Source organism: Myripristis murdjan, chromosome 17 (assembly GCF_902150065.1).
Source record: "Myripristis murdjan chromosome 17, fMyrMur1.1, whole genome shotgun sequence".
NCBI classification, from domain to species: Eukaryota; Metazoa; Chordata; class Actinopteri; order Holocentriformes; family Holocentridae; genus Myripristis; species Myripristis murdjan.
The window spans coordinates 35,242,442-35,258,942 of NC_043996.1; the positions used below are offsets into that span (position 1 = coordinate 35,242,442).

At 51.6% G+C, this 16,501-nt stretch overlaps 1 protein-coding gene across 1 annotated transcript; it reads left to right on the forward strand.

Moving 5' to 3' along the window:
* Positions 1-233: 233 nt before the first annotated feature.
* fastk (Fas-activated serine/threonine kinase) lies at positions 234-14,403 on the forward strand. Its single transcript, XM_030074816.1, has 14 exons — positions 234-350; positions 1,090-1,371; positions 1,682-1,784; positions 2,123-2,212; positions 3,686-4,510; positions 5,182-5,509; positions 6,102-6,289; positions 8,288-8,436; positions 8,544-8,760; positions 10,698-10,857; positions 11,140-11,231; positions 11,663-12,368; positions 12,810-12,924; positions 13,023-14,403. The coding sequence occupies exons 1-14, from the start codon at positions 234-236 to the stop codon at positions 13,107-13,109; spliced, it is 3,459 nt and encodes a 1,152-aa protein (XP_029930676.1). The 3' UTR covers positions 13,110-14,403.
* The last annotated feature ends 2,098 nt before the right edge of the window (positions 14,404-16,501 follow it).

Genomic DNA, 16,501 nt, shown 5'->3' on the forward strand with positions numbered 1-16,501 from the left:
GAGACAAAAAAAAAAAAAAATGAGTAAGCAATTTATTGCAAACAACCATTAAACTGAAACAGGCTGTTCATCAGCTTCATCATGCCTCTGTTGTCAGGAACATGGACGTGTTGCTGCTATAGAGGAGACAGAAGATGCCTTAGGAGCGGACAGAGGGATGTATCTAGGAGAAGGCTGCCTTGACACACACCCGTCAAGAAATACTGAACCTGCTACGAGATTTGGCATCAGACATGATATCCCAAAGGAGCTCCTGCGGAGGAGACACCGAGGAACTCGTGCGGGTGTTAACAGCAGTGGCGGTTCTAGACCAGTTTTACTGGAGGGGCCTGGCTGGGGCCAGGGGTTTTGTCAGAGGGGCACATCCAACCTGGGGCAAAAAAGACAAAGATTCAAAATTATATCTGATTTTTTCCCCCATAAAACTAGTGATAACCCATTGTGACCAAACTGAATGGTTCAAAATACCACATTTGAGACACAAATATAAGAGACAGAAACAATGGAAACATCGTTTCTTTCAGTGCAACCTTAGTACAGACAAACTCCTCACTTAGTACAAACTCCTGCTTCTAAAATCTTTATCAGGCAGTTTCATCATCATCATCACATCTTCATTACACCACTGTCTTCTTATCATCTTCATCAATAAATCATCATCATATTTACACTCTAAAAGCTTATTGTCACCTTGTAACAATAAAATATGCATGCCGTGCATGCGTGCGCCCTACTCTGCACGCGTGTGCGCGCTGCTCTGCGCAAGTCTGCAGAGCGCGGCCCAAACCGCGCGCCATGTGAAAGCCGCATCACAATTTATAATCTTTGTTAGGAGGGGGGGCCACAGCGGGGTAATTTGTTACAACTTTATACATAATGCACACTTTTTTCAAATATCTCAAGCACTTAGATTTTTATATTTCTTATTTCCTCTTCTATTTCTTATATTTTAATTCTTGTCTTCAGACTTTCAGCAACTGCAGCTGACCCAGTTTCACCGCTGGGGATCAGTAAAGTCTTTCTGCTTCTGCTCTTGATTCCCTGTGCAGCTGTTGGTGTTCTGGGGTTTTCTCTTGCTGCTGACGCCAGGCTCTGACTAAACCAGAACCTGAACCTGAGGCTGAGGCTGAAGCTGAGCTCCGCCTGCAGCCTCCAGGGGGCGACAGGAGGACTCCTCCGCCGCGGAGAGCCAGCAAGAGAAGAAGATGCACTGTTGCATGCCGGGAAGCGCAAGATGGCGTCGGCCGGGTGTGTGGAGGAGTGAAGCGGCCGCACCGGGCCGGACTGACCGCGGACACTTGGAGCCCCAGAGAGCAGAGAGCCGTTCGTCCATTCAGCAGAGCGGAGCGCAGCAGGTCACACAGCGATGAGGTGAGCTGTCACCCCGGCCGCTGCCGCCGGGCCGGCGGGTGAGGCGGGTTACCCGGCTCTGCGCCCCGCAGCTCGCCCCGCGGCGGAGCCCGGACCCGGAGCCCGGAGCCTGGAGCCCGGAGCCCGGAGCCTGGAGCCCGGGCTGCAGCGCACACCTGCCGGCCTGTCAGGCGCACGGAGGCCCGGCCGGCCGCGGCTCTGTCCCGCAGCTGTCCCGCAGATCAGAGCGGACAGACCCGAGGCCCGGAGCTCCAGCTCAGCTTAGCTTAGCTTAGCTCGGTTTGGCTGTTCTGAGGTCTGTGTGGCACAGACAGACAGCGGGCTGACAGCTCCTCGGTCACACCGCTCAGCAGACCTCAGATCAGCCCGCATCTGCGTTTACTGCCGGGACGGAGACCCGCAGCCGGCCCGGGGTCAGCCGGCCAGCTCGGCTAGGCTAGGCTAGCTCCGTGTGTGTGTGTGTGTGTGTGTGTGTGTGTGTGTGTGTGTGTGTGTGTGTGTGTGTGTGTGTGTGTGTGTAAAGTTCAGCGCAGAGTGTGTGTCTGGAGATCCGAGACATGACAGGCTGCTAGCTGTGTGCTAACAGGCTAACAGGAGCAGACGACGCCTCGTCCCAGCGGCAGGTCACACACACACACACACCGCTGCGGCTGTCAGCGGAGCTCCGGTCCAATGGAAATCAGAGGAAACGATTCACGCCGCTGTCGCCATTTTTAAGATTTTCAGATGTTTGAGTGTGACCTGTTGCCAGGTGAGACGTTAGTTAGTGTGACGACACCAGGTGAGACGTTAGTTAGTGTGACGACACCAGGTGAGACGTTAGTTAGTGTGACGACACCAGGTGAGACGTCAGTGTGACGACACCAGGTGAGCTGAGGAAGCTGCGGGGCTGCCAGCATCGACAATAAATCTCTGCAGAGTTCAGCTCAATGTTGAGGGCAAAACTGTCATGTGTGTCTCCAGCAGGTCCCATGACCTCTGACCTCCAGCTGTGTGAATGAAAATGGGTTCTCTCCCCTCTGCAGACACGCCCACCTTCTGCTAATCCCAAAGCCTGCAGTCCACATGTGTTCTTGTGGCCTGTTGTAAAATGGTGTGTGTGTGCAGACTGGGGCCTAAACAGTCTTGGAGCTGCATCAGTTGCTTTGACTGGAAAGCTGAGACTCTTGTGGATTCAATGAGCCACATTTGATTCCTGTGTGATGATGTTGGCCCCCATAGCAGCCATTTCACTGCAGGCAGAGACTTTTGTCACACTGGACCAAGCTGGAGAAAATGACCTCTAGTGACCTCTAGGAGAATTCAGAAAACAGAAATCACAATAAATTATAATAATAAATCACAATACTAGAAGTGCAATACATGTCGAATCAGGACACAAACACATCGTCCCAGACCTAGCAGAGCGTGTGTGTGTGTGTGTGTGTGTGTGTGTGTGTGTGTGTGTGTGTGTGGAAAGCAATGAGTTTTAATGTGCAGTGGTCGTGTGTGAAGTGAAGCTCTGATCTCAGCTGGTGTGTGTTTGGTGTGTGTGTGTGTGTGTGTGTGTTTGGTGTGTGTGACCAACAGCAAGCAGCTCAGCTCTGTAAACACAAGTCATGTGATTCATCAGGACCTTCTTTATCCTGCCGTTTTGCTAACATATCACACACACACACACACACACACACACACACACACACACACACACACACACTGCTTGGTACAGAGTGTTGTTAAAGTGGCAGCTGTGGCGTCTTCTCCTCCGTACGAGAGCCAGATCCTGCAGGTTGGCCCCATCGGCGCCTCCCTGTGGAGAGAGAGAGCGCTGCAACGCCGCTGCTCCTCTCTGTTCTGAGCTGGAAAATGTTTAGAAGGAGGAGCAGCAACACGTCCAGGCTCTGTCACAGCGCTGCGGCCGCCACACTGCTGGAACTACTTTCTCTCTGTATCCATACGCCACGGCTTCACCAAGCAGGTGCCTGTGCCTCAGCGCTGTGTGTGTGTGTGTGTGTGTGTGTGTTTACACACCTGCTTGGTGAAGCCGTGGCGTATGGATACAGAGAGAAAGTAGTTCCAGCAGTGTGGCGGCCGCAGCGCTGTGACAGAGCCTGGACGTGTTGCTGCTCCTCCTTCTAAACATTTTCCAGCTCAGACCAGAGAGGAGCAGCGGCGCTGCAGCGCTCGCTCTCTCCACAGGGGGGCGCCGACGGGGCCAACCTGCAGGATCTGGTTCTGGTATGAATTAAGCCCCGCCCCCTCTCTCCCCGCAGGAGAGGCGTGTTTGCGGCTGGTGGACTATGCTGTGCTTGTCCAGTGGGCGGAGCCTCCTGAGCCGAGCCCACCTCCCTCCCCGCCCCCCCCACCCCACCGCTCTGTCCGTCGTCATGTACGCCACTCGCCTCTACAGCGCCGCGGGGGGGGGAGGGGGAGGAGCAGGAGGAGGGGGAGGGGGAGCGGGTGGTAAGACGGGTCGCAGGGCGGGTCTGGCCGTGCTGGAGACCCCCCACCCCCCGCACCCCCACCACCCCCACCTCTCCCACCACCCCCACCCGGCCCCGCCCCCGCCCGCCTACCCGCTGTACCAAGGCCGGCCCGACGCCCACCGGGGGGCGCACTTCCACGGCCACCACCACTACCACGCCCACCCGCAGCCCGCCCACCTGGCCCCGCCCCCGCCCCCCCCTGCCCCCCCACCCCCACTACCAGCACCACGCCCACCTGCACTCGTACGGCGGGGGCGGCGTCCCGGCCGGAGCCGCCGGCGGCAAGAAGAAGACGTGGAACTTCATCCACGAGAAGATGAGCTACGACACGTTCTTCACCATGAAGCGTCTGATCGAGCGCTCGCGGCGTCCCGACGAGGTGCTGCGCTGGGTCACGCAGAACCCCGCCAAGATCTCCCACAACCACTACCCCGTCGCCCTGCAGAAGATCGGCCAGCTGCTGCAGGCCTCGCCGCCGCCCGGCGCCCCCGACAACATGGCCGCCGCCGGGGCGGGGGGCGGGGGCGGGGCGGGGGAGGGGGGCGAGGAGAGCGACGGGCGGCAGATCCTGGAGCATCAGGACTTCCAGACGCTCTGCGACGCCATCGTCAGCGACTGCGCCAAGTTCGACAACTTCAGCATCGTCAACTGCCTGTACGCCGTGGCGGCGCTCGGTGAGTGAGCACAGCGCCCCCTGCTGCCCGCTCAGCACGCCTCTTACAGCCTGCATGGTTCAGGAGTTTTTGTTTTTACTTGATTTTTAATTTTAGTCTCCAGACTGGGTTCTCTGGTCCCAGCTGAGTCAGTGGTTTTATTCTAATCTGGCTGCTGTTTGTCAGATTACACACACACACACACACACACACACTGCACACACACTCTGAACTTAGTGTAATTTAGTTTTGTAAGATGACAGTATTGTTTCGGTTAGTGTTTTCAAAAGTCTAATTTTTATTTTGATTTCTGTTAAACTAAAATATTTTTCCACACCATGTTTAAGTTTTTAGTTCAGTTTTAATGAACGATAATAAAGTCAGGTGTGACTGTGACACGAGATTGAACCTTAAACATTTTCTCACTCGGTGCACAAAATCCTGCTGCAGTCACAATAAACTGAAACCTTCAGCAGATAAAATAATCAGGACGCATCTCAGGAAGTGAGTCCGTGTCAGAGTTTCACTCACGTGAGGACGTGTGGGGGGTTTGGTGCCATCTAGTGGTCAGACGTCACAACTTTCTTGAACATGCTCAGAAATTGTTGATCAAAAATTGTTGAGCAGCTGCTGTTTGCCCCATGATATATATGTGTGTGTGTGTGTGTGTGTGTGTGTGTGGTGGGGTGCAGGCCTGCCCAGTGACTCCCAGGTGGTGCAGGTGCTGGAGGCGGAGTCTCAGTCGCGGCTGGGCCAGTTCAACCAGAAGGACGTGTCCATGGTGTTCAGCTCCAGCATGAAGCTGCACCCGGGCAGCCAGCACCCGCTGACCGAGGCCTGCCTGGCCGGCCTGGAGAAGAACCTGGAGCGAGAGCGCCACCCGCAGACGCTCTTCCTGCTGCTGTCCTACTACAGGCTCAAGTGGCGCCTGCTGCAGCCGCAGGACACCGCCACCGCCACCGGGGGCGCTGCCGCCACCGCCGGCGTGCCTCCGAACCCCGAGCAGCTGCTGGCCAACAGGTCGGCCGCAGAGTCACATGACAGTGTTGTTGTTTTGAGTTTGTTTGTTTGTTTGTTGTTGCTGTGCCTGTGTCTGCTTCCTGGAATGATGTCGTCATGTTTAAAGGCAGAATGAGTCTGATTTGTTGTCGTGGTTTGTAAACACGGCGCTCAGGCCCCTCCTCCCTGGCTAAGTTAAACACCAGCAGCCAGTTTTCGTTTTGACAGAAGACCGTCCCGCCGGCCCCTCCCTGTGTGTCAGCTCCCGGGCCGGCGTGGCGTCGCTCTTCATCCTCCTCCTCCTCCTCTTCATCCTCCTCAGCGCTCGGCCCGGCTTCACTCGCGGTGGAACGAGCTCTGTCCGCTCGCCGCTTCTCCTCGCTACATTCCCTTTTTTCCGTGTTCGTGATTTTCGTAACTTGCTTTTGGTCGTGGCACTGCCAACCTGGCACCGTCCCGCGCTGTGCACACCAACACACACCAACACACACCAACACACACTTTGGGTGATGGCATCCTGCCCATTCTGTCTTTAAATTTTGTGTGTGTGTGAAACACTTTGTAATCCTCAGCTTCGAAAGCAGACCGACTCTCTCTCTGTCTCCTCCCTCAGGAAGATCCTGCGGCTGGTGAAACACACACTAGCCAGCGTTAGTGGCGTCCGTGACCAGGAGATGGCGCTGCTGGACGAGATGCTGGCAGCGTGCGCCCGCGAGGCCAGCAACAAGAGTCTGGAGCTCATCTTCAGCTCGCACCTCTTCTACCAGAACAGACAGGAGAGGTTCATCAGCAGCCTGGCAGGTCGGGACACCTGACGACATCATCCTGCTGAACCCGCCACGCAGAGCTCGTTAAGGCTCAGAGCTCGTTAAGGCTCAGAGCTCGTTAAGGCTCAGAGCTCGTTAAGGCTAAAGAACAAATCAAAGAATTAAAGTGCATGATGTGTGTGTGCAGCGGGAGCCCAGACTGGTGTCAGGTGGTTTTTCTGAGCTAGTTGAACAGGTTCTTACCAGCAGCTGTTGAATTGTGTTGTTCACTAGTTCACGTTTGAACTGCTGGTTTATGTCAGTGGTTCTCCAACGTTTTCTAGCCTGGTTCCCCCTTTAAACCACAAACACACACATCTGACACCTTCAGGAAACCCGGAAGGATAGGATGCACTTTATTAATCCCCAAAGGGGAAATTCGTTTGCTACCAGGCCAAACATGCACCAAGAAGACAGTGACAATGTGGCAGGGCACAAGACAACAGACTGCATACAAAACTAAACGATCTGCACCAGGCATAACACTGAGAGAGCACAATAATCATACCAGTTTAAAAAAAAAAGTCTAGGAAAGTGCAAAATTGCAAAATACACGTGTGCAAACTGCAATATACAGTACAGAGCAGGCAGCAGTCTGTGCCACTCCTGGCAATTCAAGTCACATAACATTCAATTGTTCAAGTAAAAACAACAACACCAACAGCAATAGTACTACTAATAATTAATAAATAAGAATAAAAACAGCAGCAATCAACAGTTCTTATTAAAGTATCTGACGGCTGAAGGAACAAATGACCTAAACTCTGTCATACATCTCGGTGCAAGTAGCCTTTCACTTCTTCCACTCAAAGAAAACACAATGTGCTAGGGATGATCATCCCTAGACAAGACATTTCTGAGTTTCTTAATGGATCTCTGCTCCAGAATTTCATCCAAAGAGCTAGGGCTACTACCAATAATGGAACCTGCTTTCCTAACAAGTTTGTTAATTCTGTTCCTCAGACTGCCACCCCAGCACACAGCAGGGAGAACAGCACACACACAACAACACACAGAATACCATGGTAAAAGACAGTAAGGGTGGGCCTGCTAACATCAAAAGGTCTCACTTTTCTTAGGAGCCTTCTTAAAAACAACATGACTGTTCTCCTTCCAGTCCAGTTTAGAATCAACGAGCACAGCCAGGTGTTGGTAAGAGTGAACCGTCTCGACCGACTGGGGCTGCCACAGCCTTTTCCCTTCTAAAGTCAATGATGAGCTCTTTTGTCTTTTCAACATTAAGAATGAGATGGGCTTCCTCACACCAACTCTCAAATCTGTCAGCCTCATATCGGTAGGCGGCAATGTCACGGTTAGAAATATAGCGAGCTAGAGCTGCGTCATCTGAAGACACAGCTCTAGCTGGAAAGGAAAACCAAAGGCAACATGTGCTTTATCAAACTCACATTTACAGTCTTTATTGAACGTATTATAGCTTAGGCTCATTATTTTAGGAATTATACATGACTGATATTTTTTGAATTATCATGTAAACATGACCTGGTGTACCAGCTGCAGTCCTCCAGCTCGTTAAGGTTCAGAGCTCGTTAAGGTTCAGAGCTGGTTAAGGTTCAGAGCTCGTTAAGGCTGAGAGCTTGTTAAGGTTCAGAGCTCATTAAGGTTCAGAGCTCGTTAAGATTCAGAGCTCGTTAAGATTCAGAGCTCGTTAAGGTTCAGAGCTCGTTAAGGTTCAGAGCTCGTTAAGGCTTAGAGCTCGTTAAGGTTCAGAGCTCGCTAAGGTTCAGAGCTCGTTAAGGTTCAGAGCTCGTTAAGGTTCAGAGCTCGTTAAGGTTCAGAGCTCGTTAAGGCTTAGAGCTCGTTAAGGCTCAGAGCTCGTTAAGGTTGGCTTGATGTGTGAGAGGACAGCAGCCTGACAGAGTCTGTGCAGAGCTGATGCAGCTGATGGTCACATACACATCACTGTGTTGCCATGGAGACGTGTTTCCCGTGTTGTCATGGTGACGTGTCGTCCTGTCCGTTGCTCTCTTAACAGAGGAGTTGCCTAAGAAAGTTGACAGCATCACGCCGTACACGATGGCTCTGATCGCCAAGTACATCGCTCGCCACCGGCTGAGAGAGACGCGGCTGCTCGACACCATCGCCGACTTCCTGGTGAAGAAGGCGGAGTATCTGGACAGCAAGGTGACCCCTGACCCCTGACCTCTGCTTCTTCATTCACGTATTTGATGTGTTTCTGTCACGCTTCATGTGGACCGGTGTAATGACGTAATGTGACTCCGCCCCCCCAGGTGATCCAGAAGCTGGTGTTCCCGTTCAGCAGGATGAGTTACCGTCCGTCCAGCGAGCGCCAGTTCTTCTCGCGGCTGGAGGAGGTGGTGGAGCTGAAGGCGCTCAGCTCTCCTCTGGCCACCGTCAACATCCTGATGTCTCTGTTCCAACTGGGCCACTTCCCCGGCCTGGTGCTGCACCGCGTCTTCTCCTCCGCATTCATCAGCAACGTCACCAGTCAGTACCACCGCTCACACTAGGGATGGCAAAAATGGAAAATTTTCTTGGTCGACCACCGGGCCTCATTAATCGGTTTATTTCGGTTAACCGAGAATATTATTTGACCATCTGTAAACTTTACAGACGGTCAAAGACGCGACCGTGTCCGTTCTGTACCACAGATCTCCCCTCAGCAGGCCCAAAACCAGTTCAGACATAAGATAATATGGAACACCATTCATCCCAAAGTCAAATATTGTACATAGCTGACATGATATCCTACAAACATTATGTAATTTACGCATGCAGACTTGCAGGACAAACTTTGTTCAAACTCTCCATGATCACCATGAGCTCGGCTCGCTTCTCCGGTCTGTCTCTCCCGAGCTGAGCTCTGTGCGTAATGACGTAATCCAAGCCCAGCAGACGTCCCATCGCCATGTTTACCGTATTAAACTGTATGTGGGTTCATGAGCAACTTCTGAGCTTTCAGGAACAGTTGGAATTGTTTTAGATAGAGCAAACTTTACGGAAGTTACGGTATTTACAATATGACATGTGCATCTGTACACGTTCGGCCTTAAAATTAACCGACAAGATTATTTGGTTAAAGTTCAAACGGTCAACAAGCGGTCAAACGGCCTCCGGTTAGCATCCCTAGCTCAGATGCTCAGCTTCATCCGCTGGCTGATATGGATCAGGATCAGAAATACTTTATTGATCCCTGAGGGGAAGTTGCTCAAAGAGAGGAATTAAATTCTGAGAAATATAAAAATATGTACCTTAAGGCCGGATTACGGTTCTGCGGAGACTCAACGCAACGCACACGCAGTTCTCACGCAGGCCGTGTGTGTCCAACATCCCTCTGCGTTAAATGCTAAGCAATTCTCCGCCACAACGCTATGAGGTGTTTTTTTTTTTTTTCTGCAGACCTACAGACCCTGTGGCGTCTGATCGCTGTTCTTCCTGTTGTTGTGCCGGCAGCGCCATGTTTAAAAGGAGCAGCAGTAGATCCAGATCCAACATGATCCAAACTTTCCAAATAATTTGAAATCAACCGACGAGTTGAGATGTGATCACAGCAGCAGTTCTTTTAAAAATGACGCTGCCGGCACAACAACAGGATGTGGCACCGGAGGGGCGAAATGCCGGAAATGCTGTAATTCGGCGGACCAATTGTAGCTCTTGTTGTCAGTGGGGGGCCTGCGTTGGGGGCTACGTGGAGTCTGCGTAGTTACAATTTTTCGGAGGTGCGCGGCAAGGCTCTGCGGTGGTCGCACACCCCCGTACGCTCGGCTTACGCAGATGCATAATCCCGCCTTTAGAGATTTGTAAAAACGTATGTGCGTTATGTATGGATATGTGTATCCATACAGAATGTTACAACAACAAATACAAAATTAAGAAATTGGGTCCATTTAGGGAGTTTACACACGGGGATATTAGTTATCCTGAAGAGGGCACTGTAATATGACGTAATCAAATGGTGACAGCCAATCAGGAGCCAGAGAGTGAATGAGCTCCTTGTTTCCATCCCAGGTTGAGGCTTCTAGTCAGCCTCTGAACATTCACTGTGTTTATTTAACATTTTCAATAGCACATTTTATGGTAATTTTCATCTAATATCATTTTAAATGTAATTATGATCATAAAAAGTTTTGTGTTTCTTCTAAATTTCTAATAATTTTCCAGTAATTTAGTAGCTAATTTTACAATAATTTTCTCCTCGCGCTGTGGCTAATGTTCATGTCATTTTCTCGTCGTACTCTTGCTTCTGGTTATTTCTTGCCGGTTTGCTCAGCACCTTCTCAGAGAGCAGGTGAGTCCGCTCAGGTTTCAGAGGCAGCCTTTAGTCGCCGTTGACAACAACAGAGACGATCCGTTGAAATTTGGGAGACGGCGTTCCCAAAGCGAGCCTGTTGTCATGACGTCATGTCCCGTCTCTGTCCCGGCAGACAGCCCCTACGCTCTGATCGTCCGCCGCTACCTGTCGCTGCTGGACGCCGCCATCGAGCTGGAGTACCGCGAGTACAGCGGGCCGCGGCTGCAGGACGCCCACAAGGTCCTGATGTTCGACCACGCCCTGACCGCCGACGAGGTCAACCGCAAGTACAGGTACACGCTCCACCGCCAGGATCACAATGTACTGGTTCTTACTGGTTCTTATTGCTTCTAACTAGTTCTCTGGTTGTAACTGGTTGTCATTCGTTCTAACTGGTTCTAACTGGTTGTCACTGGTAGTAACTTGTTGTGACTGGGTTCTGCCTGGTTGTAACTGGTTCTGTCTGGGTTCTAACTAGTTCTCTGGTTGTAACTGGATTCTCACTGGTTTGGACTGGTTGTTACTAGAGGTACTGGTTGTAACTGGTTCTTGCTGGTTGTGCTGGTGTGTGTCAGTTATAAAGGTCTGGTGGCTGAGGCTCTCAGACAGCTGGTGGGAGAGCAAAACTACAAACAGGATGAAGTCCTCGCCCCGGGATACTACACAGGTACTCAATACTGAATACTACTCAGATAAATATATGTAAATAGTAAATATGTGTTCAGAATACCATATTCTGAATGTAACATGTGCAATCTAGTACACATGAATTCTGTATGCCACAATCTGAGTATCACTCATGTATTCTGAATATTATCTGATTTCACGTGTGTTCTGAAAACTACAATTGGAAAAAATTCTAATTAGAGGAATATATAATTTATATATGACATTCTGAATACTGGAATCTGAATGTAACTGAATAATAGATTTATTTTATTCTCTTTGTTATAATCTGAAAATCACTTGTCATCTGAATATAACATGAATGTAATCTGAATATCATATGTAATCTGAATACAGCATTTGAATATAATCTGAATATCGCTCATGTAATCTGAATATAATCTGACCAATGTGCTGCCTGGCTGCCTGCAGACTTTGTGTTGTGGATGGATGGTTCCGGTCGGGTTCTGCCCATCAGAACTGGAACCGGTCTGGCTCTCAGCATCGTCCCGCCCTCCTGCGTCGCCGCAGCGTCCAAACCGGCTGAGGGGACGGTTACCGTGGCGACTCTCACCTCTGACTTCCAGAAGTTCTCTCCCTTCACGGCGTTGGAGGAAGGCTCAGAGCAGCGCCAGGGGGGCGAGGTGCTGGGCGGGGCCCCGGACCCCGGCGCCTTCCTCCCCCACCACATCCGCGGCGGCGCGGGGAGCGGCGCCACCTCGGGGGCCCGGCCGGGAGCCAACGGGGGCGGACCTCTGGACTACAGCCCCTACTACGTCCCCGCCGCAGAGTACTACTCCAGCCTGGCCAAGGAGCACTCGCTGGAGAGCCAGGACAGCTCCACGCTCAGCAGCCCCCCCTCTGACGGCCTGGCCCAGCCCGGGGCCGCGGGGCCGGGCGGGGCCGCCGCCCCGGACTCCCTCTTCCAGTTCTCCATAGGCAAAATCCTGGAGGACGAGGGGGGGGCGGGGGCCCCGGGCAGCCAGGGGACGGACTGCGAGCTGCCGGCTTTCTACGAGGGAGTGTCGTACTCCGAGGGGCCCGGGGCCGACGTGGGACCCTCGTCGCCCCTCCAGCTCCGCCCCCCCGAGCGGCCCGACGGCGACAGCACCTCGGCCGACCAGAGACAGATCAGGAGGTCAGTCAGTCTGTGTGAGAGCTGATCACAGGTCAGATCTGTCCTGCGGGGCGTCCTGCGGGGCGTCCTGCGGGGCGTCGTCCTGCGGGGCATCCTGCGGGGCGTCCTGCGGGGCATCCTGCGGGGCATCCTGAGACGGCAGAGAACCCTGTGGTTACCAGGCGACTGTTGTGCCTGCTGAGTCCTGCTGCCTGAATATCATTTAGAATATCTTAATGCTGAATTAGCCCTTAAAATGTCCCTTTAAACAGTTAAATCTGAATTTCCACCTTAAACCCAAAGCTGAGTTCATCAGTAAAACAGAAACGATCCCACGAGGCTGAAGCTTCAATGAAAACAAAAACTGAAATATTTTCATTTAGTTTTCATAAGAAGAGGCTCTGTGTGTGTGTGTGTGTGTGTGTGTGTGTGTGTGTCAGTAACGCTCTGTGCTCTCTGCAGGGTCATCATGTCCGTCAATGATAAGTGGCATTACTGCCATAACTCGGAGGTGCTGGTGGGCTCCCGCGCCATGAGGGACCGCCACCTGAGGCTGCTGGGATACGTCATCCTGCAGGTGAGCCCCGCCCCGCCGCACGCCCACTGTGACCATACGCAGCTCTGTGTGTGTGTGTGTGTGTGTGTGACGTGACGTGGCCTCTCTCTGGTCCTCAGCTGCCGTACCACGAGCTGGAGAAGCTGAACGGCATCGAGGAGGTGAAGCAGTACCTCCACAAGAAGCTGCTGGACGTCCCGTTATGACAGCAGAGCCGCCATGTGAGAGTGTGTGAGAGTGTGTGTGCCGTTACGGCCGTTTGGGGTTGGTAGTTTGAATCCTGTCAGTTTGTTAGCATAGCACTCGGCTCCTAGCGAAAGGAATTTCTCTCCCTGCCGCTCCGAGGAGCTGAGCGCTGCTGTGTGTGTGTGTGTGTGTGCGTGTGCGTGTGTGTGTGCGTGTGCGTGTGCGTGCGTGCGTGCGTGCGTGTTTGCGTGTGTGTGTGTGCGTGTGTGTGTGTGCGTGTGTGTGTGTGTGTGTGTGTGGACACAGCAGCGCTCAGCTCTTCACTTCCTGCTCGTGACATCTGACCCCAGGTCAGCACAGCCTGTACTGCAGAGGTCAAAGGTCAGGTGGGACACAACTGCCACACACACACACACACCAGGCAGCTGATGGCGGCCATGTTGGATGAGTCCATGTGTCAGAGCTGCTTCAGACCTGTTTGTTTGTTTTGTTTTATTTTGTTTTGTTTGTTTGTTTGTTTGTTTGTTTGTTTTGTTCCATATGCAGCTGAGATGTAACATTTGACACTAAATGAAACTGTGTGTGTCTCTGTGTGTGTGTGTGTGTGTGTGTGTGTGTGTGTGTGTGTGTGTGTGTGTGTTGTGTCTCCTGCCTGGCGGTGCGGGGCGTGGCAGGGCGTGGCGGGGGGCGGAGCCTGTGTGGGTGAATATATCGGGGTGTGTTAGGGGTCAGTCCCTTTTTCTATTGTTTGGTTAACAGTGGTACTGCATGTGTGGGCCGTGGTGTTGGGGGAGGGGGGGTGGGGGGGGGCTCAAACAGCTGTTTCTATCTGAGGACTTTCCTCCATGTGGGGCGGGGCGGGGCGGGCGGGGGGCGGGGCTAAGTGTTTTATAACCTCAGAGCGCTGTGGACGAAGACGAGGATGAGGACGTTGTACCTGCTGTCCTCGGCTACGGGACGTCCCAGTGTGACTGAATCTGACCTCTCTGAGGAGAGCAGGGGCTGATGGGTATTGTAGTTCTCCCTGAGTGCACAGGAGAGGGGGCGGAGCCAAGCGTCACCGTGGTAACGCTGTGCCAAAGGCGTCGTGACGTCAGGAGCTCTTCTGACTTCAGCTTGGTGATGAACATGTCGGGGTCAAGGGTCAAGATTATTTATTACTGCAGCAGGAGGTGGAGGTGATGAAGACGACGATGATGATGATGATGATGATGATGATGATGATGATGGACAGATGGGCAGACGGGTGGGAAAGCTTGTTTATATTCTATATAAATCTATTAATTGAAATGTCTATATAAAATCTAAAACAAACTGAGCTGCTGTGTTGTCGTTCTTCTGATTTACATCACACACACACTCACACACACACACACACACACACAACCTACTGCTGAGGAGAGGAGGCAGCGGAGGAGGAGAGGAGGCAGCGGAGGAGGAGAGGAGGTAGAGAAGGAGGAGAGGAGGTAGAGAAGGAGAGGAGGAGGTGATATGAAGTTGCTCCTGTCCTGTGAGCAGGCAGCCTGCACTCACATTCCTCCTACTATTACTTTCTCTTTTTCTTTATTATTCCATACGTTTTTCAGCCCGTAACTCCTCCTACAGCTTTGGTTTGAGGCCCACACAATGAATTGGGAAAATGTGCGGCCCCATTGGGAGAAGTGTGCTATTACTTTTATAAGGAATCCGAATCACGGAATTCTCAAAATTCCAATTTTACGGAAAATTCCGGCCATCCGAAATGAATGGCCAAAACTTTGGAAGGCTCCAGGGCCCAGAGCTTTGGACCTGTGTCCACGCACCAAATACGAAAAACGTGCGTCTTGTGGAGAAGAAGCAGGGTTTCGATTTTCAAACCGATCAGACTTTCCGTTTTTCCGCAATTCCAGTTTGAAGTCGGAATTCCAAACGCAATACACACTAATGGAGTTGAGCTAGAGTGAGTGACATCACGGCTAGAGTGGAGCAGCCCTGAAAAATCGCCTAAAACTTTGGTCTTTTACTCGCTCCCCCGGCCACAATTTTCACTCCACATGCACAAATTCAGGTAAAGTAGTAGGAAAACTAGTTCTGCTTTGAAAAATGTAAAAACAAAAGCAAAGTATCTTCAACTTTTTAAACGGTGACCCTTAACGAGGCAGGAGTGCCAGCTCTCTCCCCCATAGACTCTCATTATATCTGGAACCCAGAATCTGGGGAGAGAAGCAGAAACACACTTTTTTCAACTCGCTCCAGGGTGGGCATTTTTGGGAGTTGGAAAATAATTTTGACACAGTTTGAAAGCCCAAAGCCTTGCCTTTCTCATGATACATTTTGTTTTCTGCTCAGGCATACTGTCATTGAGGAAAAAGCATTTGTTTGACCACTATTAGGAGATTCTCTCCCAAGCAGTGTGGTCACTCCTGCAGAGGCTTTAGCTCTGATCGCTCCACAGTCCAGACATTTTATAGAAAAACCCCGAGGACAAACTGCAAGAGAAGCAAACTCAACTGATTCTGTGTCCTCAGTTTGTCCTGAGTGAGGGGAAAAAGTCCCAAGAAATCCCATTGGTGGAAGGTTTTGAAAATCACCTCTATATGATCATATAATATCAAATAACAGCCTTTTGAACACACAGGGGAAAGGGGTTCAAAATTTGACTTTCAGATATCACTATAAAAATTCACAAGTTGATTTCACACACAAAGACAAGAAAAAAGTCAATTACAAGTTCTTTGAATTATTCTGTTTACACATGCATATCACCAGTGTGCGACTTATACCACGGTGTGTGGGGGAGCCGGCCGGGGGGGGGGGCACTGTACGGGCGCTCATGCACGAGCACATGCACGGTCACGCACGCAGCGCGCGAACGTGGATAAGATGTAAATCATGCCGTCCTCCTTCTGCAAAAATGTAATGCGCGCAGCGCGATTAACTGCGAATCGCGGCATTGCACAATCTATAATCAAATGATAATAATAATCAACCAGATCCGGCAGACCTGACCTGGTGGCCACGCACTCCGTGTGGTGCTGGCCGGCACCGAGCAGGCACGGCTCCCCCAAAATTTCACAATGTTTCCAGCCAGGGGAGCTCATGTCACTACTAGGGGAGCCGAGCTCCCCTTTGCTCCCCCTTATTTCGCACACTGCATATCACACATTATCTGATTTGATATGCGCTAATAAGGAATATAACCCTAACCCTAACCCTTTTTGTGTGGAAAACACTGTACCCACCAGGACTGTACGGTGTTTTTCCAACAGTAAACCGTGGATTAACCCTGACATAAAGGCTCTCCTTAAGGAGAAGAAGACGGCCTTTAAGTCTGGAAATAAGGGAGAGCTGAAGGCTGTGCAGAGGGAGCTGAGAAGGAAGATCAGAGAGGGGAAGAACACCTACAGGAGGAAGATGGAGGATCAGCTGCAGC